We start from the raw sequence: 20,943 nt of genomic DNA, 5'->3' as shown, positions 1-20,943 counted from the left end.
AACTTAACATATCTTTATGAAAACTGTTTTCCAAAACAAATATCTAGTGAAAAGAGTGGCATTAAAAAAAAATAAATTTTATGTTTTAGAACAGTTTTTGATGTAAAGAATGTGAAGATAGTACAGAGTTCCCATAAATATAAACCCCCACCCTGCTTCCCTATTATTAACATCTGACATTAGTATGGTACACTGGTTATAATTAATGAACCATTATCAATACTTTATTATTAAAGTCCATTCTTCATTCAAGCTTTCTTAGTTGTTTACCTCCTGTCAATTTTCTGTTGCAAGATCTCATTGCTAAATATGATGACATTACATTTAGTCATTTTGTCACCTTAAGCTTCTGGCTGTGACAGTTTCTCATACTTTCTTTGTTTTCAGTGACTCATAATTTTGAGGAGTACCAGTCAGATACTTTGTGGGATATCCCTCAGTTGGGATTTGTCTGATTTTTCCCACAATTAGACGGAGGTTATGGGTGTCTTCGGAGAAGACCATCCTCATGACAGGAACATATGGTACATACCAAGATTCAGACTATCAACATGATTTATCACCGTTGATGTTGCCTTTGGTCACCTGGCCAAGACAGTGTTGGTCGGATTTCTCCACTGTTATATCCCTTCGCTCTCCTCCCCTCCCTTTCCATCCCTTACCCTGGGAGGAAGTCACTATGACCAGCTCACACTGAGGAGTGGAGAGTTATGTTCTAGCCGCTTTAAGGGCAGAGTAGCTACATAAATTATTTGGAATTTGTCTGCACAGCAGATCTGTCTCTTCTCTCTCATTTGTTTAATCATTTATATCAATATTGACCTATGGATATTTATATTTTGGGTTATAATCCAGTACTGTTTATCTTTTTGTTCAATTGCTCCAACTTCGGTCTTTGAGAGCTCTTACTCCTGTTGGGTAAGAGCTTTCCCCTACTTCCATTATCCCGTTTGTCTGAAGCAGTTCCTTACACTTCAGTACTGTGAGATGCTGCAGGCTTACATATTATATAAGGCTTATCTATGCAGGCTGATATTTCCTGCCCCAGTCCTAGAACTATCCACTTCTTCAAGGAGCCCTGGTTTCTTATTTTAGAGAATTGTATTTGAAACCAAGTTCTAGGCACCAAGAATGCTTGGAATGGCAGTATTTTACATTTTTGCAAATCTCTTTAATGTCTAATAGAAGACAGGTGGATTCTCATACTTGCTTCTAATGTTCTATTTGTTGTGATACAGTCTTTTTTATTTTTATTTTTGGCTGCACTGTGCGGCATTCAGGATCTTAGTTCCCCAGTCAGGGATCAAACCTGTGCCCCCTGCCTTGGGAGTGCAGAGTCTTCACCACTGGACTATCAAGGAAGTCCCTTGTGTTATACTCTTGATTAAAGCCTGAAAGAAAAATCCAGCATCTCACAAATGTGTAGTTGGAAGGAAGAGTATTTTAGTAGCTTTTTCAGATGAATTTGGGTATTCTCTTCTGCTACTGTAACAAACTTGACAGATGTAATTTTCTTAAGTGGTTAGTTGCTGTAGGATGTGAAGCCATATCATATTGTTGCATTAAAATATATTAGTTTCTATCTTGCACTTTGAATTTTTTTACTCATACGTTATTTTGTAATATGATTACAACATTGGATGTTTGGAAAATACTGTTTCACCGAGTTTGCAGATCTTTCAATTGTCGACCCACTTATTATACAGTATTTTAAAAATCACATGACATTAACATTACCAATGGTCTTGTCAGAAGACTTTGAGTTTTGGGATGCTTTGAAGCCTATGGTGGTAAACACACATTTTCCAAAAGGTTTGTTTTCACCTGAAAGCTCAAATTTTATCATAGGCAGCAAATACTGTAGATTGTTTTCATTGAAATGACAGGCTCATTTCTCTGAGCTCCTGAGTACCATCATCTCTTAGGCGGCACTTAATGCTTTTCTCTTTGAGCTATGGTTATCTGTGTATGTCTTGTTGCCACTGAGCCCCTATGACAGTAAAGACTATGCCGTAGAAATTCTCTGTTCCACAGTGCTTAATCTTAAATAAAGTAGGAGCTTTAAAATGTTAGATGAATGAATTTGTAAATCAAATTCACAAGCACCTTCCTTGGCTTTTAAGATCTTTAGGTTTAATAACCCCTCTAGTACATGCTGTTGGGCCCTTTTTCCCCTTTAGTGGGTCAGCTGTCCCTTTTTGCAGCTGTCAGCATGCAGCCGCCTCTGGTCCTCATTCTAGAATTTTTTGTGCCTGTCTTCAGTTAGTTAGAAAACTAGAAAAACTTGAATTTTGTTTGTTTGAAACAAAAGACTGTTGTGAGGGCTTCAGGGACTTTCCTATGAGGAAATCTTTCATATATGTGTAGGCTTTGATCTTTGTTTTGGATTTCTGAGATTTCTTCTTTCTGACTTCTGGCTGATTTTAGGGATAGTTGTGATTCTCAGGAAAATGACTTGTTGGGTAATACGGTGTTATATTTCATTTATATACAAAATTCCAGTGGTTAAAATGCCTTACGTCCAATGCAGGGGGCACAGGTTTGATCCCTAGTTGGGAAAGTAAGATCCTACATGCTGCATGAGGGGCCAGTAAAATATCTAAAATTACTTTACAGATACTTCATTGAGTTTATATCAGGCACTTTCGGAGAGAGAGAGGAAATATAGTCCCTGGCCTCAACAGGCGGTTTTAGTAGAAGCATTTTGACTTTGCACTGGAGTATAAGTAGGGTGCTAATAACTTATTCAGACTGAATTATAAAGTTCTACGTCAGCTAATTCCTAAGGATTTTTCACTGGAAAACAAGGTGGTGAAGTGGGAGCACTGAAGAGTAGGGTGAGATGGTAAGGGCTTCTGGCATTAGCTTGACATCCCCAGTCATGCTCATGTTCAGTCATTGATGGACTTCTTTTTAATAGACTTAATCTGTCCAATTTCGGCTTCCCAGGTGGTGCTAGTGGTAAAGAATCCACCTGCCAATGCAGGAGACATAAGAGACACGGGTTCGTGTTGGAAAGATCCCTGGGTTGGAAAGATACCCTGGTGGAGGACATGGCAACCCATTCCAATATTCTTGCCTAGAGTATCCCATGGACAGAGGAGCCTGGCAGGCTACAATCCATAGGGTCACAAAGAGTCAGACAAGACTGAAAAGTCTTAGCACACAAGTCCAATTTCTGAACCAGCCCTGACACAACAGAACCAGAGATGATGAAATTAGTCATATCCAGTGGTTAAGAATCAGCCTGCTAATGCAGAGGACATGGGTTTGATCCCTGATCCAGGGAGATCCCACATGCTGTGGCACAACTGAGCCCTTGCAACATGACTGCTGAGCCCACATGCTGGGCTGCGTGCCTGAAGCCTGCATACCTAGAGCTCATGCTCTCCAACAAGAGAAGACACCACAATGAGAAATTTGCTTGCTGCAACTAGAGAAAACCCATGCCCAGCAACAAAGACCCAGCACAGCCAAACTGAAAGAAAGAAATTAGGCTGATGGATGTGGTATCTGAAGCTAACCCTGGGCACCTGCGTGCCTAGCTAGTCTCACTTAGTTGGTCAGATCAGAATTTGGATGAGATTTTAGGATTCCAGGACTTGGAACCCCATCAAAATCCTAGCCTGCTTGACTGGGACCTTGTCTGTTTTGTACTCTTACATATTTATTTTCACTTTTGTCATCTCTACAGGTAGAGGGAAAGTTCTGTTTATATTTCTGCTAGGGTTTTATCTAGATTAGGGATATTGAACATAAGAGTTCTTAGAATGTTAAGATGCTTCTTAGTGGTATAGCCTTGCAGGTCCTCCCTGGCAGATGGGCAGCAGATGGCTTGCTATGTGGTAGATGATGCTTGAGTATGAGTGTACTTTGGTTTACGAACTAAGTATATTGTTGAAAAGCTTATAGGTAGGTCAGTATATAAATCAGATAGTTTAAAATGTGCTATTAACTGGCTTGTTCTCCTAGAACACAAATGAACTTTTTTTATTAGTCTAAGTAAAGCACTCTGTCTATCAGATCTAGTCCCTTAAATCTATTTCTCACTTCCATTGTATAATCATAAGGGATTTGATTTAGGTCATACCTGAATGGTCTAGTGGTTTTCGCTACTTTCTTCAATTTAAGTCTCAATTTGGCAATAAGGAGTTAGGAGATCAGCCCTGGGATTTCTTTGGAAGGAATGATGCTAAAGCTGAAACTCTAGTACTTTGGCCACCTCATGCGAAGAGTTGACTCATTGGAAAAGACTCTGATGCTGGGAGGGATTGGGAGCAGGAGGAGAAGGGGACGACAGAGGATGAGATGGCTGGATGGCATCACTGACTCGATGGACATGAGTCTGAGTGAACTCCGGGAGTTGGTGATGGACAGGGAGGCCTGGCGTGCTGCGATTCATGGGGTCGCAAAGAGTCGGACATGACTGAGCGACTGAACTGAAGTAAAGCACTATTAGGAAAGTGAATCTATTGAGAAAACAGTTAGCTCTTGATCATGTTAATGTAATAAGCAGTGGTATAAGTGTACTTTCTTAATTATATTTAGTTTGGAGGTTACTAACAATCTGTTCCTACAGATAAATATTGTAGTGTACACTTGCTTCGGGTCAAATACAGTTCAGTTCAGTCGCTCAGTCATGTCCGACTCCTCATCCTCTGTTGTCCCCTTCTCCTCCCTCCTTTAGTCTTAGAAATTGGTAAATTATTTGTGCTATCTTCTGCCATATGGATGCAGTCACATTTTGAAATCTTTTAAAAAGACATCAAGCTTTTTTCCTTGGTTTGAAGGCTTCAGACAGGCAGCTTTTCATAGAACACTTATCTTCTTAGCATGAGCTCTTTTATAGCTTTCAGACTGGATCTCTGAGTTTGCTAGAGATGCTTGTGAGTTTTGAATAAGCATGATCTTGATTCATGACTCCCTTCCATCACATTTCATACCTCCCAAACTGACTGAAGTTTTAAAATACTCTTTTTAGATCCAAAAATGTTTCAATATAGCCATGTTATTTATATTTTTTATCAAGATTATGATTTGAGCTTTACTGTGTGACAGAGATCCAACATGAACCTGGTTAAGGTAAAAGGGGAGTTTGTTGGCTCATGAAACAGGAAGTCCTAGGATCATGCCAACTACAGTCACGGCTGGATCCCAGGGTCTTGATATCATCAGTACATGGTCTTTGGAATTGCTTCCTTCTGTGTTGGCTTCATTCTCAAATAGGCAAAAATCGACACCATCAGTGTTAGACTTACATCCCCCTCACAGCTTGCAGTCTGAGTGAAGAGAATATCTCTTTGTTTTCCTCTCTCTTTCTCACTTTTTTTTTTTTTTTTGAGATAGTCAGGCCTTCCTTTTTCTCTTCTCTAACATTGGCATTGATAAGGATCTCAGTGAGGGACTTCCCTGGAGATCCAGTGGTTAACCCACTCTTGAGTGCAGGGAATATGGGTTTGATCCCTTGTTTGAGAACTAAGATCCATAATGCCATGCGGCATAGCCCCCCCCAAAAAGGATCCCAGTCAGTGAAAAATATGAAACGCTTAATGAATTTGTGTGTCATCCTTGCACAGGGCACATGCTAATCTTCTCTGTATGGTTCCAGTTTTAGTATGTGTGCTGCCAAAGCAAGCACAGGAATATCTTTTTTTTAATGGTACCAGCAGAAGTCCCCAGGGCAGACTCTAATTCTGGTATGGCTTGGTCACATATCCATCTCTGAAACAATCACTGTAATCAAGAGAAGTGGTTACCAAAGTAGCCAGGCATCCCTGGATCTTCTGGAACTCAGAGGTTTGGGGGCATTCATCTGTTCCATGTGGACTAACAATGGTTTAAAAGTGATTTTCCCCAAAGACATTAATAGACACCCTTCCCCCCCCATATTAATAAAAAATAAAAGTGTCCCTTGGGGATTGTATTTGAGTATTGATTTGTTGGGAGATGCAAAGTTTCACATTGTTTCAGTTATTTATTGCTGTGTAACAAATCAAAGACCATCCCCAAGAAAAAGAAATGCAAAAAGTAAAATGGCTGTCTGAGGAGGCCTTACAAATAGCTGTGAAAAGAAGAGAAGCGAAAAGGAAAGATATATCCATTTGAATGCAGAGTTCCAAAGAATAGCAAGGAGCAATAGAAAGCCTTCCTCAGCTATCAATTCAAAGAAATAGAGGTTAACAATAGAATGGGAAAGACTAGAGATCTCTTCAAGAAAATTAAAGATATCAAGGGAACATTTCATGCAAAGATGGGCTTAGTAAAGGACAGAAATGGTATCGACCTGACAGAAGCAGAAGATACTAAGAAGAGGTGGCAAGAATACACAGAATAACTGTACAAAAAAGATATTCATGACACAAATAATCATGATGGTGTGATCACTCACCTAGAGCCAGACATCCTGGAATGCAAAGTCAAGGGGGCCTTAGGAAGCATCACTATGAACAAAGCTAGTGGAGGTGATGTAATTCTAGTTGAGCTGTTTTGGATCCTAAAAGATGATGCTGTGAAAGTGCTATACTCAATATGCCAGCAAGTTTGGAAAACCCAGCAGTGGCCACAAGACTGGAAAAGGTCAGTTTTCATTCCAATCCCAAAGAATGCTCAAACTACTGCATAATTGCACTCATCTCACATGCTAGTAAAGTAATGCTCAAAATCCTCCAAGCCAGGCTTCAACAGTACGTGAACCGTGAACTTCCAGATGTTCAAGCTGGTTTTAGAAAAGGCAGAGGAAACAGAGATCAAATTGCCAACATCTGCTGGATCACCGAAAAAGCAAGAGAGTTCCAGAAAAACATCTATTTCTGCTTTATTGACTATGCCAAAGCCTTTGACTGTGTGGATCATAATAAACTGTGGAAAATTCTTCAAGAGATGGGAATACCAGACCACCTGAGCTGCCTCTTGAGAAACCTGTATGCAGGTCAGGAAGCAACAGTTAGAACTGGACATGGAACAACAGACTGGTTCCAAATATGAAAAGGAGTACGTCAAAGCTGTATATTGTCACCTTGCTTATTTAACTTGTATGCAGAGTGCATCATGAGAAATGCTGAGCTGGATGAGGCACAAGCTGTAATCAAGATTGCCAGGAGAAACATCAATAACCTCAGATATGCAGATGACACCACCCTTATGGCAGAAAGTGAAGAACTAAAGAGCCTCTTGATGAAAAAGACTCTTGAGAGTCCCTTGGACTGCAAGGAGATCCAACCAGTCCATTCTAAAGGAGATCAGTCCTGCGTGCTCTTTGGAAGGAATGATGCTAAAGCTGAAACTGCAGTACTTTGGCTACCTCATGAGAAGAGTGACTCATTGGAAAAGACTCTGATGCTGGGAGGGATTGGGGGCAGGAGGAGAAGGGGACGACAGAGGATGAGATGGCTGGATGGCATCACTGACTCGATGGACGTGAGTTTGAGTAACCTCTGGGAGTTGGTGATGGACAGGGAGGCCTGGCATGCTGCAATTCATGGGGTTGCAAAGAGTAGGACACGACTGAGCAACTGAATTGAACTGAACTGAACTGAACTGAACTTGATGAAAGAGGAGAGTGAAAAAGTTGGCTTAAAGCTCAACATTCAGAAAACTAAGATCATGGCATCCAGTCCCACCACTTCATGGCAAATAAGTGGGGAAAGAGTGGAAACAGTGGCTGACTTTATTTTGGGGGGCTCCAAAATCATTGCAGATGGTGATTGCAGCCATGAAATTAAAAGACACTTGCTCCTTGGAAGGAAAGTTAGGACCAACCTAGACAGCATATTAAAAAGCAGAGACATTACTTTGCCAGCAAAGGTCCGTCTAGTCAAGGCTATGGTTTTTCCAGGCTATCATGTATGGATGTGAGAGTTGGACTATCAAGAAAGCTGAGCGCCGAAGAATTGGTGCTTATGAACTGTGGTGTTGGTGAAGACTCATGAGAGTCCCGTGGGACTGCAAGGAGATTCAGCCAGTCAATCCTAAAGGAGATCAGTCCTGGGTGTTCATTGGAAGGATTGATGTTGAAGCTGAAACTCCAATACTTTGGCCACCTGATATGAAGAACTGACTTATTTGAAAAGACCCTGATACTAGGAAAGATTGAAGGCGGGAGGAGAAGGAGACAACAGAGGATGAGATGGTTGGATGGCATCACTGACTTGATGAACATGAGTTTGAGTAAGCTTCAGGAGTTGGTGATGGACAGGGAGGCCTGGCATGCTGCAGTCCGTGGGGTCGCAAAGAGTTGAACTCGACTGAGCGACTGAACTGAATTCTTTCGCAACTTTTTCTAATTGTGTGTGTTAGGGTGGGGGTGATTATGGTCTCTTCAGGCTCTTTTTATAGTTTTAAAAATAAATTTTACCAAAGATATATATATGTCTCAGTAATTTGCTAAGTACACACACTTAAGTCAAATAATCCAACAAGATTTGTGAAGTACTCGGCCTTAACCCCCCTGCATCCCATTTCTTCTTCCCCAAGACTCCCACTTTCAACTCTTAGCTAATTCTTTTGATATTTACATACATGTATGAAAAGCTATGCTTGGATCTACTCAATTTTTCAGTTTAAACATAGTCTATTGACTTCCCCTGGTTAGAGATAAGAATTTGTCTTTTTATGAGTCTGTTGATTTCTCCTTATAATTTCTCCTACTAGTTTTGTCCTCTGCATTTCAGTGATCACTCCCCATTCCTCCATCCCCCACTATACTTAGAATTTTCATTAAATCAGCAGTTCTCAAAGTATAGTCCAAGGACCAGTAGGGGCCCCTGAGAGTTTTTCAAGGAGTCTGTGAGGTTAAAACTATTTTCATAATGATACAAAAACTTACTTTTTTCACTGTCATTCTTTCATGAGTGTACACGTGTGTGTGATATTGCAAAAGCCTGATTGCAGAAGCAATATGAGCATCCAGCTGTCTTCAGTTAATGCAAAAATGTAAAACAATGCCTCTTTCCTCATTTAATTTACTATGTATTTTATCTTTTAAAACTTTTTATTTGGTATTGGGGTATAGCTGATTAACAATATTGTGATAGCTTCAGGTGAACGGCGAAGGAACTCAGCCATACATATTCTTGTATCCAGTCTCCCGAAACCCCCCTCTCATCCAGGCTGCAGTATAACATGTTTCATGAGTGTACACTTGTGTGTGATATTGCAAAGGTCTGAATGCAAAAGCAAATATGAGAATCTAGCTGTCTTCTGTTAATGCAAAAATGTAAAACAATTCCTCTCTTATTTTTTTTTGGTGGGAGATACTATTTTTCATAAATTAGTATGTAATTATATACTGTTATTTTTAAATTAATTTAGAAATACGTGTTTTTAAGTGGCCTCAGTTTTTAAATTCCCTAGAGCTCTATTTCCTTATTGTGGCCTATGGAATGGCTCAGTAAATGCTAGTTGGACTACGCTGGTGGCCCAGTGTTTGGGTCTCTGTGCTCCCAGTGGGTTTGACCCCTAGTTGGGGATCTAGATCCCGAATGCTGCAACTAAGACCCAGGGCAGCAAAAAATATAAAAAGATAATGCTAGTTAAAGATGTCTGCGCTGTCTGTGCCCGTGTGCTGTGACACCAGCTCTTTGACTTTCTGTTGTTTTTCTTCTCTCTCGTTTTCAGGTTGATCACCTGACACCCCACTGCATGTAGAGCAATGTATTACAAAGTCATCTGCACATGACACTCATGGATAGGGGCTCAGATTGTCAGAGGAATGATACAGTAGCAGCTGTCCAGAGTCTTTTGACCACCCCAACCTTTACATCTGGATAGGCTGTAAATTGTGAGTCCCATTTTCCGAGGTAGAATTTTTCAGTGCAGATAGGAGAACTAGGTTCCCTTGGTCATAGGTACCTGAGTGGGGTCTGGATGCAGGTGTGAGCAACATGGAACGATTTGAGCATTTAGAATTACTCTGGCCAGTCCAGTAGACATTTGATTAGTTAAATAAAATTAAAAGCTCATTTCCTCAGTCACACTAGCCACATTTCAGGCGCTCTGTAGCTGCCAGAGACTAGTGGACAGCACAGCAGCTATGCCGGTGATGTCCATCACTGTAGAAAGTTTTATTGGATAGTGCCAGTCTAGAAGGTGCAGTGACAGCTACTCTTCTGAGCAGCTGATCCAGAGCAGGGTCCATGCAAAGTTTGAGTGGCCGTGGCAATAATGATTTTCATAATGTGGTTGGACGCTCTGCTTCATTCCAGTACTGCTCTTGCACCCTCCTGGAGATTTTGTGAGCTTCCTGACATGCTTTAATCACAAATCCCCTTGTCCTTGAATCAGTTGAATGAACTTATTGCATTCAGTTAAGAGCTCTGAGTTATCCTGCAGTGCTTTCTGACACTCTAGATATTGGAAAGAACAGTTGAATAATCTAATTGGCCAGTTTTATGGCTAAAATTAGCTTTTATCATAGTGGATTTGATTTCTATTGCTAATCTAAATGATCATAAATTGACTGATTACATGATATTGAGATAAAAGAATATTATCATTAAAGAGAAATTAGTTTGGAGTTATCTCTAAATGGGTAATTCAACACAGTTATTAATTTATGGAGAATAAGTGTTTCTCCAGGTTTTGATCATCTCTAATGCCACGATTTAGTTTCACAACTTCTAGAGCCCCTTAAGATAGGAGCCCTGGGACTTCCCTGGTGGTCTAGTGGTTAAGACTCTGCCTCCCAATGCAGGGGTTGCAGGTTCGATCCCTGGCTGGGGAGCTAAGATTCCACATGCCTCTTTACCAAAAGATGAAACAGAAGCAATATTGTAACAAATTCAATAAAGACTTCAAAAATGGTTCATATTAAAAAAAAAAAATCTTAATTTAAAGAAGAGGAGGAGGAAGTAAGGAATCCTGCACTGCCCTGACAGTAAGGCACACAGAACATCATAGTTCTGTCCCTAAGGTGCTTTCAGAAGAGCCTGGAGTACTCAAGTTGATTTCAAGGACTGTTTGTTGGGGCATCTAGTGTAGGGCTGACAATCTCTAAGTGATATCAAGTTATATGGACTGTTTACCTATTTTCCAACATTATTTAATCTCTGGGTTTTTTTCCAGGGCATCTTTAGCCACCTCAATAGTCTCTTCACATAGGTTTCTGAGCCCTGGGAATTTCCTTAGAATGGTACTTTTGAGACTACAGTTTCCTTCCTACTTATGCCGTTTCTATAGAAAGGGGATTGAACATTAAGTGTCTGACATTTTAGTGAATGACCTTTTGTGGAAAAGAGTGGTGGTTTCTTCTTATACTCAAGGTAACTGACATTTCAAAAAATAAGGAGGCTGTTTTTCCTCAGATAGTCATATTTCTGCTGCTTGTTGAAAAGAAAGGCATTGGACAGAATATCATTATTCTTTCAAACTGATATGCTGCATCTAAATACCGCTTACTTGGGGAGTTAGTCTTTTATGTTCCCCTCATCTGTTAAGTCAGATTAATAAGGTGCACCTGGCAGGCGTGTTTTGAAGATTAGAGATAAAATAAGTGAGAAGTACTTAAGATGGCACTTCAACAGTTACTGCAGCATTGGTTCTGGTCTCCACATTAGGAGAGAAAGCAGTAAGCTCAGCGTCTGGTGCTGCCTGCTCTCACCTAACAGGGCCCCAGTCGACATGGTCTCTCAGTTCTCAGAGTGACTCTGGGGCCAGTGAAGCTTCCGAAGACAACTCCCTGTTTTATTTCTTTTGAATAAACTTGAACCAGAATGTTTCTTCCCTGTTACTGCTATAAAATAATCACCTCCTTGGAACTTGATACTTACTAGTGTATGTGTTTCCTTTTACAAGGCTGTCAACTTGTGAGCAGTGATTGCTTTTTGTCTAACTAATCTCCCCAAAGCCTTGAGCTCTTTGATCCCTGATTGATTGAGTAGAGGTCCGGGCACGTGTGCTGCTGCTGACCATTGTTGACCCTTCACTCAACAATGGATATGGCCAACTCACGGCCCCTGCTTTGAGGCATTTTACCATCTGCAACTTTCAAGGTACAGCAAAGGCCTGTGGCTTAATACTCTTATGGCACTGTAGACCCTTGGTTTTGATGGATTTAGAGTTTGTCATTTTTGTTACTTCCCAAGGATCTTAAGGTGTGTGTTCTCTGGTTACTTGTCATTTTGCTCAATCAAGGCTTGGCCTGCTCTGTGGTGCTGGGCCACTAGAGCAAGTGGGCAAGCGTGGTGTGCAGCTTGGCATCCATGTTGCATTCTGCTTGCAGTAATCCTTGCAAAGTGCCATAACAGTATCTGTGAATTTGGAGATGTGCAAAGATCTCAGGGTGTGTGCCTTTAGAATGTCAAGGATCTACCATGTTTTTTAAAATTTCATTTTATATTGGGAATTCCTGGGTGGCCCAGTAGTCAGGACTCCACACTTTTGCTGCCAGGGGCCCAGGTTCAATCCTTGGTTGACCAAAAAAAAGGACGCATTTTATAAAAGTTAATGTGTGTGTATATATTTATATTTTAAAAGGCACATAGTTCCATAAAGTTTTGAGCTAAAAATAGCAGTCTTCCATCCCTTCCTTTTCCCTCCAAATTCCCCCTCCTCAAAGGCAACCCCCACTCCAGTACTCTTGCCTGGAAAATCCCATGGACAGAGGAGCCTGGTAGGCTGCAGTCCATGGGGTCGCTAAGAGTCGGCACGACTGAGCGGCTTCACTTTCACTTTTCACTTTCATGCATTGGTGAAGGAAATGGCAACCCACTCCAGTGTTCTTGCCTGGAGAATCCCAGGGACGGGGGAGCCTGGTGGGCTGCCGTCTATGGGGTCGCACAGAGTCGGACATGACTGAAGCGACTTAGTAGCAAAGGCAACCACTTTCACTTGTTTTAGTTTGTTTTTCCACTACCGACTTAAGTATTTCCAAACAACATTCTTATATTATTGTTTCTTGAGGTAGTATTTCAGATATTATTTCTTGACTAACAGGGAAGGTGGCAGTTTAACTTTCTTTCCTCTGCCCTGCCCCACAATGCACACCGGCCTTCTCTCATGCTTCCAGTATCTCAAATGTGGCTCTGTGTTCACATCATTAGGACTCTGTAAACAAACTACACAGGATATTGCAACTAAACACCCATTAAGTTTTTAAGCTGTCCCATTTAAAATTCTTGTTTTATATGATGTCTTTACATTTTTACAGAGCTGTTAACTTGTTAGCACCCTCAGCCATGTCATGTGGTCTGCCTATTCCCTTTTCCCTTGCGGGGGACTCTGGTCTCTCAGCTTCCTGCTCCAGTCTGTTCCCCTGCCCTGCTGCCTAGCTGTCACCTTGGGCTTCAGCATCGTCCTTAAAAATTCTCTTTGCCTATTTTCTAGGATGGGTCTCAACTTTCTGTATTGTCTTCCTTTTCTTGGTTTATTCTCAGCTTCCTTAAGCACAACCTTTAATAGCTTCCAGAGAAAAGGTATGTGGGAGGTAAACTTTTGGATTCCTGTTTGTTTGAATATGCCTTAGCCTACCCTCATAATTGATTGATAGCTTGACAGCAAGAAAAGGTAAGAAAGCCTTCTTCAGCAATCAATGCAAAGAAATAGAGGAAAACAACAGAATGGGAAAGACTAGAGATCTCTTCAAGAAAATTAGAGATACCAAGGGAACATTTCATGCAAAGATGGGCTCGATAAAGGACAGAAATGGTAGGGACCTAACAGAAGCAGAAGATATTAAGAAGAGGTGGCAAGAATACACAGAAGAACTGTACAAAAGAGATCTTCACGACCCAGATAATCATGATGGTGTGATATCCTGGATATGTGAAGTCAAGTGGGCCTTAGAAAGCATCACTACGAACAAAGCTAGTGGAGGTGATGGAATTCCAGTTGAGCTATTTCAAATCCTGAAAGATGATGCTGTGAAAGTGCTATACTCAATATGCCAGCAAATTTGGAAAACTCAGCAGTGGCCACAGGACTGGAAAAGGTCAGTTTTCATTCCAATTCCAAAGAAAGGCAATGCCAAAGAATGCTCCAACTACTGCACAATTGCACTCATCTCACATGCTAGTAAAGTAATGCTCAAAATTCTCCAAGCCAGGCTTCAGCAATACGTGAACCATGAACTCCCTGATGTTCAAGCTGGTTTTAGAAAAGGCAGAGGAACCAGAGATCAAATTGCCAACATCTGCTGGATCATGGAAAAAGCAAGAGAGTTCCAGAAAAACATCTATTTCTGCTTTATTGACTATGCCAAAGCCTTTGACTGTGTGGGTCACAATAAACTGTGGAAAATTCTTCAAGAGATAGGAATACCAGACCACCTGACCTGTCTCTTGAGATATCTGTATCAGGTCAGGAAGCAACAGTTAGAACTGGACATGGAACAACAGACTGGTTCCAAATAGGAAAAGGAGTACGTCAAGGCTGTATATTGTCACCCTGCTTATTTAACTTGTATGCAGAGTACATCATGAGAAACGCTGGGCTGGAAGAAACACAAGCTGGAATCAAGATTGCTGGGAGAAATATCAATAACCTCAGATATGCAGATGACACCACCCTTATGGCAGAAAGTGAAGAGGAACTAAAAAGCTTCCTGATGAAAGTGAAAGAGGAGAGTGAAAAAGTTGGCTTAAAGCTCAAGATTCAGAAAACGAAGATCATGGCATCCGGTCCCATCACTTCATGGGAAATAAATGGGGAAACAGTGGAAACAGCGTCAGACTTTATTTTTGGGGGGCTCCAAAATCACTGCAGATGGTGACTGCAGCCATGAAATTAAAAGACACTTACTCCTTGGGAGAAAAGTTATGACCAACCTAAGCAGAGATATACTTTGCTGACTAAGGTCCGTCTAGTCAAGGCTATGGTTTTTCCTGTGGTCATGTATGGATGTGAGAGTTGGACTGTGAAGAAGGCTGAACGCCGAAGAATTGATGCTTTTGAACTGTGGTGTTGGAGAAGACTCTTCAGAGTCCCTTGGACTGCAAGGAGATCCAACCAGTCCATTCTGAAGGAGATCAGCCCTGGGATTTCTTTGGAAGGAATGATGCTAAAGCTGAAACTCTAGTACTTTGGCCACCTCATGCGAAGAGTTGACTCATTGGAAAAGACTGATGCTGAGAGAGATTGGGGGCAGGATGAGAAGGGGATGACAGAGGATGAGATGGCTGGATGGCATCACTGACTCGATGGACGTGAATCTGAGTGAACTCCGGGAGTTGGTGATGGACAGGGAGGCCTGGTGTGCTGCGATTCATGGGGTCGCAGAGTCGGACACGACTGAGCGACTGAACTGAATTTGACTGGGTATGGTCTAAGTTGGAAATAATTTTCTTGGAAAATTTTAATGGAACTATCACCTTTTACTTTCCAATATTGCTTTTGAAAAGTCTAATGCCAATTTTATTCCTGATTCTTTGTTAACTCCCCCACTCCAAACTTTCCAGATCCTTATCCTAAGTGTTTTAAAATGTCACTGTGATGCACCAAATGTGGGGATTTGTCCATTGTACTCATGTTGCTGAGTACCTGGTGGAACTTTCTAGTTTGAATAACTTCTTCAGTTCTGGAAATTATTCTTTGCTAATTATCATTCTTGTCACTTTCTGTCTTTTCTCTTTTTGTATTCAGACATTGGACTTCATTCTTTTTTCCCTTGTTCATTCACTTTTATTTCTCCTTTGCCTTGTCTGCCACATTTCTCCAGCCATATAATCTTCCAGCCCTTCTAGTGACAACAACAACAAAATTTTTTTGCAACTTTAAATTTCCAATAATTTTGCTTCTAGACTATCTCTTAAAAAAAATTAAAAACAGGGGCTTCCCTGGTGGTCCAGTGGTTAGGACTCCATATTCCCATGCAGAGGCGCCGATTTTGATCCCTGGTCAGGAAACTAGATCCCACATGCCACAATTAAAGATCCCACAACTAAGACCCAGCACAGCTAAATAAATGTTTTTTAAAAAATTAAAAACTTTCTCTTCTTGTTTTGTGGATATGGTATCTTAGTTCTCTGAGGATGTTAATTATAGGTGCTTTTCTTTCTTAGTTGTGTTTCTTCCAGATGTGTTTCTGTTTGTTTAGAACTTTTTATGTTAGAAGTTCCTCCCCTCCAGTTTGTGGTGTTCCTGAGTAACTGGAAGCTGAGTTAATAGGCCTTGAGGACTGGAGGCTTCACCCTGGGGAAGTCTGATGGGGTCCCAAGTGTTCTTCTCTTGGAAGCACTTCCCGGGCATATGAACCCAGCTGCTAGTCTTCTGTTGGTGGGGAGAGGGGTGCGGGAAAGCGTCTGGCCTTCTGATGCCGACTTTAACTTCATGCCCGCTTGTGGATGTAGCAGCTCGTCCCAGCCTCGCGAGCACATGTTGTCTTGAGTACAGTTTCTCTGGTTCAGCCACGCAAGCCCAGCAGGGGTCTGCAGCTTCTTCCCTGCAGACGCCTTTCCACACCCCCTGGCAGAGGCAGGGGCCTCTTCACCCTTTCCACCTTAGCACTTGCAGTACTCTTGTATTTGAACGTTGATTGGTCTGTTCCCCCTGAGGATAGAGATCCGATCTGTTTTGTTGATCATTTTATCTCTAGTACCAGGCACACTAGATGCTCTGTCTGCCTGTGTTTGTATTCTGGAGTTTAATCACTACATTCTGCTTCACCCCCTCCCAGGAGACCAGAGGGTCCTTCTTTGGAGAGGATGAAACAGGGTTTTAAACTTTGTGGCTCCTTCAGCTTCTACAGAGTCTGTGGGCAGAGGGCACAGAGCTGCACCTCTTTGGGTATATTGACCCTGTTTTCTAACCACACAATGAGTGTGTGTGCTGAGCACTGGTCAGGGACACAGACTTTGAATCAGCAGACATGTAGTTCCTGGGAAGTAAAGCAATTTCTTAGCAGAGAATAAACAAATTTTTGTTTCTAATGAGTCCAGGAGATGAAAATGTCCAGATATTTGATTCCAAACTGAGCTTTGGAAATTTTTCTACTTAGTGATGTGATCTCTTTTTCTCCTTTTTTAACGTTTATGAAAATTTTCCAATGTACGAAAAATAAACTTTGAAACAAATGCCAGATATCATGTCATTTCATCTGTAAACATTCTAGTGTTTTCTCTTTAAAAACCATTCCTTTGGGGGGAAAAATCAGAATGCCATTATCACACGTAAGGGGTAAAAGAAAAAAAACGAGTAATTCCGTAGTATTATCAAAGATATATGTGATGTTCTAAGCGGTCTGTTTGGTTTTATTTTTGTCTTTAAAAAAAGATATTTATTTATTTATTTGGCTGCACTGGGTCTTAGTTGTGGCATGTGGGATCGAGTTCCCTGACCTGAGAGTGAACCCAGGCCCCCTGTATTGGAAGCACGGACCACCTGGACCACCAAGGAAGCCCCTGATTGGCGTTATAGAAGCCCTGAAGTTCAAAATGTAGTCTGAAATGGTGGTTTTACAGCTTGCTTGTCTCCTGTTTTTCTTTTCCCGTTTTTTTTGAAGTTTAATTAATTGAGTTTTTCTGTGGTATAATGTACATACCATAACATTCCCCATTTTAAGTGTACAGATCAAGTATTTTTAGAAAATTTGATGCGTAATCATCATATTAGAACATTTCCATCATGTCCCTGAAAGTCCCTTATTGCAGTCCTGCCCTGAGCCCAGCCCCAGAGAGCCATTAATCTGTTCTCTGTCTCTATAGGTTTACCTTTTCTGTGCCACAAGTGTGGAACCTCCATGTTTTTTGTTTTTTTTTTAATTGAGTAGACTTCGAGCCAGTCCTTTTGTCTTGGCATCATCTTTGCTCCACTTCCTCTGGCACCGTGGCAGCCAGTTCTGAGCCTCTGGGTGGATGGGGACTTATGTATAAGTCAGATTGTTTTAACCACTGCCAGTTTTAATTGTTGTTGTTTAGTCTCTAAGTCGTGTCCGACTCTTTTGTGACTCCATGGACTGTAACTTAGGGTTCAGTTTTCTAGGTGTGCTAAGTCAGCACACATTTGTTTACCTGCTCACCAGTTTCCAAAATACCATTAACACCTCTTTCCGATTCTTTTTTTCCTTGTGGGTTTTTACCTTTAAAACAGCAACAAACCAAGACACATTGGTGTCTTTTTAATGGGGTTTCGGGAGTATGTATGGGGTGGAGAAGGGTAAATGCATGTGTGCAGTTTACTACCATCTAGAACTGGACATCTTCCCACTAATGTTGATTTGCACTTTTCATCGTTTAAGGTTGTCAAAAGTCTCAGTTTAGAGTTTCTTGGAGTTTGTTGTTCTCAGGAATGCAGAACTCTGGACTTGTCAGGTATAGTTGTTCCATCACCCACATGTTGGTCTTTTCTAACAATGGCCCCAAGTGTTAAAAGTGGGTTATTTAAGAGTAAAAGGAAGCCTGTAAACAGCCAGTTGCTGATCTGCGCGTGTCCATCTAGATTTCCGAGGCTGTTAGCTGAGTCAGCATTTGTTCCTTATTGGACAGGTGTTTCGTCTGTGTGTCCCCAGCAGGAACATCACAAGCTTTGAAAGGTCCACGCTTGGCCATTCATGCCTCTCTGGTCAGTGCCCGCTCTGTGCTCTGACTTTGACTTAAGCTGTTCTGCATGTTAATTCTTTCTTTCTTTGTATTGTAGGATCATGGATTTTCCTGGTCACTTTGAACAGATCTTCCAGCAGCTGAACTATCAGAGACTTCACGGGCAGCTCTGTGACTGTGTCATTGTAGTGGGGAACAGACATTTCAAAGCCCACCGCTCGGTACTAGCAGCGTGCAGCACGCATTTCCGAGCCCTGTTCTCAGTGGCAGAGGGAGATCAGACCATGAACATGATCCAGCTGGATAGCGAAGTGGTGACAGCAGAGGCCTTCGCTGCACTGATTGACATGATGTACACCTCCACTCTCATGCTAGGGGAGAGCAATGTCATGGATGTCTTATTGGCAGCCTCTCACCTGCACCTGAACTCTGTTGTTAAGGCATGTAAACATTACCTGACGACACGGACGCTGCCCATGTCTCCCCCCAGCGAGCGTGTTCAGGAGCAGAGCGCCCGCATGCAGCGCTCCTTTATGCTGCAGCAGCTGGGACTGAGCATTGTGAGCTCCGCCCTCAGTTCCAGCCAGAGCGGCGAGGAGCAGCCAGCCCCCATGAGCTCCTCGATGCGTGGTAACCTGGACCAGCGGACGCCCTTCCCCATGCGCCGCCTGCACAAGCGCAAGCAGTCTGCAGAGGAGCGGGCCAGACAGCGCCTCCGACCCACCCTGGACGAGTCTGCCATCTCCGACGTGACGCCAGAGAACGGGCCGGGGGTTCATTCCCGGGAGGAGTTCTTTTCTCCAGATTCTCTGAAAATCGTGGACAACCCTAAGGCCGATGGGATGGCCGACAACCCAGATGACAACACCATCATGTTTGACCAGTCCTTCGGCGCTCAAGAAGATGCCCAGGTGCCCAGCCAGTCCGACAACAGCGCCAGCAATATGGCCCAGCTCTCCATGGCCTCCCGTGCCACTCAGGTCGAGACTAGTTTTGAGCAGGAAGCCACAGCTGAGAAGAGTGCTTTTCAGTGTGAAAACCCGGAGGTGGGCCTTGGTGAGAAGGAGCACATGAGAGTGGTGGTGAAATCTGAGCCCCTGAGCTCTCCTGAGCCACAGGACGAAGTGAGTGACGTGACCTCCCAAGCGGAAGGCAGCGAGTCGGTGGAGGTGGAGGGGGTGGTGGTCAGTGCCGAGAAGATAGACCTCAGCCCAGAGAGCAGCGACCGGAGTTTTTCAGATCCCCAGTCTAGCACTGACCGGGTAGGGGACATCCACATTTTGGAAGTCACCAATAACCTCGAACATAAATCCACCTTTAGTATTTCAAATTTTCTTAACAAGAGCAGAGGAAGTAACTTTAGTACCAATCAGAACAATGACGATAATCTCCCAAACACAACCAGTGACTGCAGGCTGGAGGGGGAGGCCCCTTATTTGTTGAGTCCGGAGGCTGGGCCTGTGAGCGGGCCCTCCTCGGCCCCTGGTGCTCATGTGGAGAACCCATTCAGCGAGCCCGCGGACTCCCACTTTGTCAGGCCCATGCAGGATGTGATGGGCCTACCGTGTGTGCAGACCTCAGGCTACCAAGGAGGAGAACAGTTTGGGATGGATTTTTCCAGGTCCGGTTTGGGATTGCACTCCTCCTTTTCCAGGGTAATGATGGGTTCCCCTCGAGGAGGAGCCAGTAACTTTCCATACTACCGCCGCATAGCTCCCAAAATGCCAGTGGTAACTTCTGTCAGGAGCTCACAGATCCCAGAGAATTCTGCCAGTTCCCAGCTAATGATGAATGCAGCCACGTCCTCATTTGAAAACGGCCACCCTTCGCAGCCCGGCCCCCCGCAGCTGACAAGGGCATCTGCTGATGTCTTGTCGAAGTGCAAGAAGGCCTTATCGGAGCACAATGTCTTGGTTGTAGAGGGGGCTCGCAAGTATGCCTGCAAAATCTGCTGCAAGACTTTCTTGACCTTGACAGATTGCAAGAAGCACATCCGTGTTCACACAGGTGAAAAACCCTATGCCTGCCTGAAGTGCGGCAAGAGGTTCAGTCAGTCCAGCCACCTGTACAAACACTCGAAGACCACCTGCCTGCGCTGGCAGAGCAGCAACCTCCCCAGCACTTTGCTCTAGCCTGACCTCGAGATAACGCCGATGCCAGTTGTAGGACTGGAACTAAAATCTCTGGTTGGTTGGTGGTTAATGCCATGGGGTTTAAGACTTCAGGCTGTGAGTGGCTCATGCAGATTTCGAAGACTAACAAGTGGAGAGTTCACAGGTGTCGTGCTTGTGCCACCGCATTTCTGAGTGCAGTGCACACATTCAGAGAAGGGATCCAGTCCCTGAAACCACGTTCTTCCTTAGGGTTGAGTAATGCAGTCGGAAAGTAGTCTGTAATTGATGTTAGAAGTGGCACATTGAAAAATTAAACATTGAAGTGCAAAAACATTTTTTAGCAATTTTTGTAAAACCGAAGC

General features: G+C 42.8%; 1 protein-coding gene and 1 non-coding gene across 2 annotated transcripts; one reads left to right on the top strand and one right to left on the bottom strand.

Moving 5' to 3' along the window:
* Positions 1–5,531: 5,531 nt before the first annotated feature.
* LOC138081606 (U6 spliceosomal RNA) lies at positions 5,532–5,638 on the bottom strand. The gene has a single exon (XR_011145053.1). It is a non-coding gene; the product is annotated as a U6 spliceosomal RNA (small nuclear RNA).
* Positions 5,639–18,568: 12,930 nt separating this feature from the next.
* On the top strand, positions 18,569–20,773 carry ZBTB5 (zinc finger and BTB domain containing 5). The gene has a single exon (XM_068974580.1). The coding sequence runs from the start codon at positions 18,569–18,571 to the stop codon at positions 20,597–20,599; it is 2,031 nt and encodes a 676-aa protein (XP_068830681.1). The 3' UTR covers positions 20,600–20,773.
* Positions 20,774–20,943: the final 170 nt, after the last annotated feature.

This window comes from Capricornis sumatraensis, chromosome 6 (assembly GCF_032405125.1).
Source record: "Capricornis sumatraensis isolate serow.1 chromosome 6, serow.2, whole genome shotgun sequence".
In the NCBI taxonomy this organism is placed as follows: Eukaryota; Metazoa; Chordata; class Mammalia; order Artiodactyla; family Bovidae; genus Capricornis; species Capricornis sumatraensis.
Note: the sequence above shows the minus strand (reverse complement) of the source record. Positions and strands in the feature narration are given on the sequence as shown.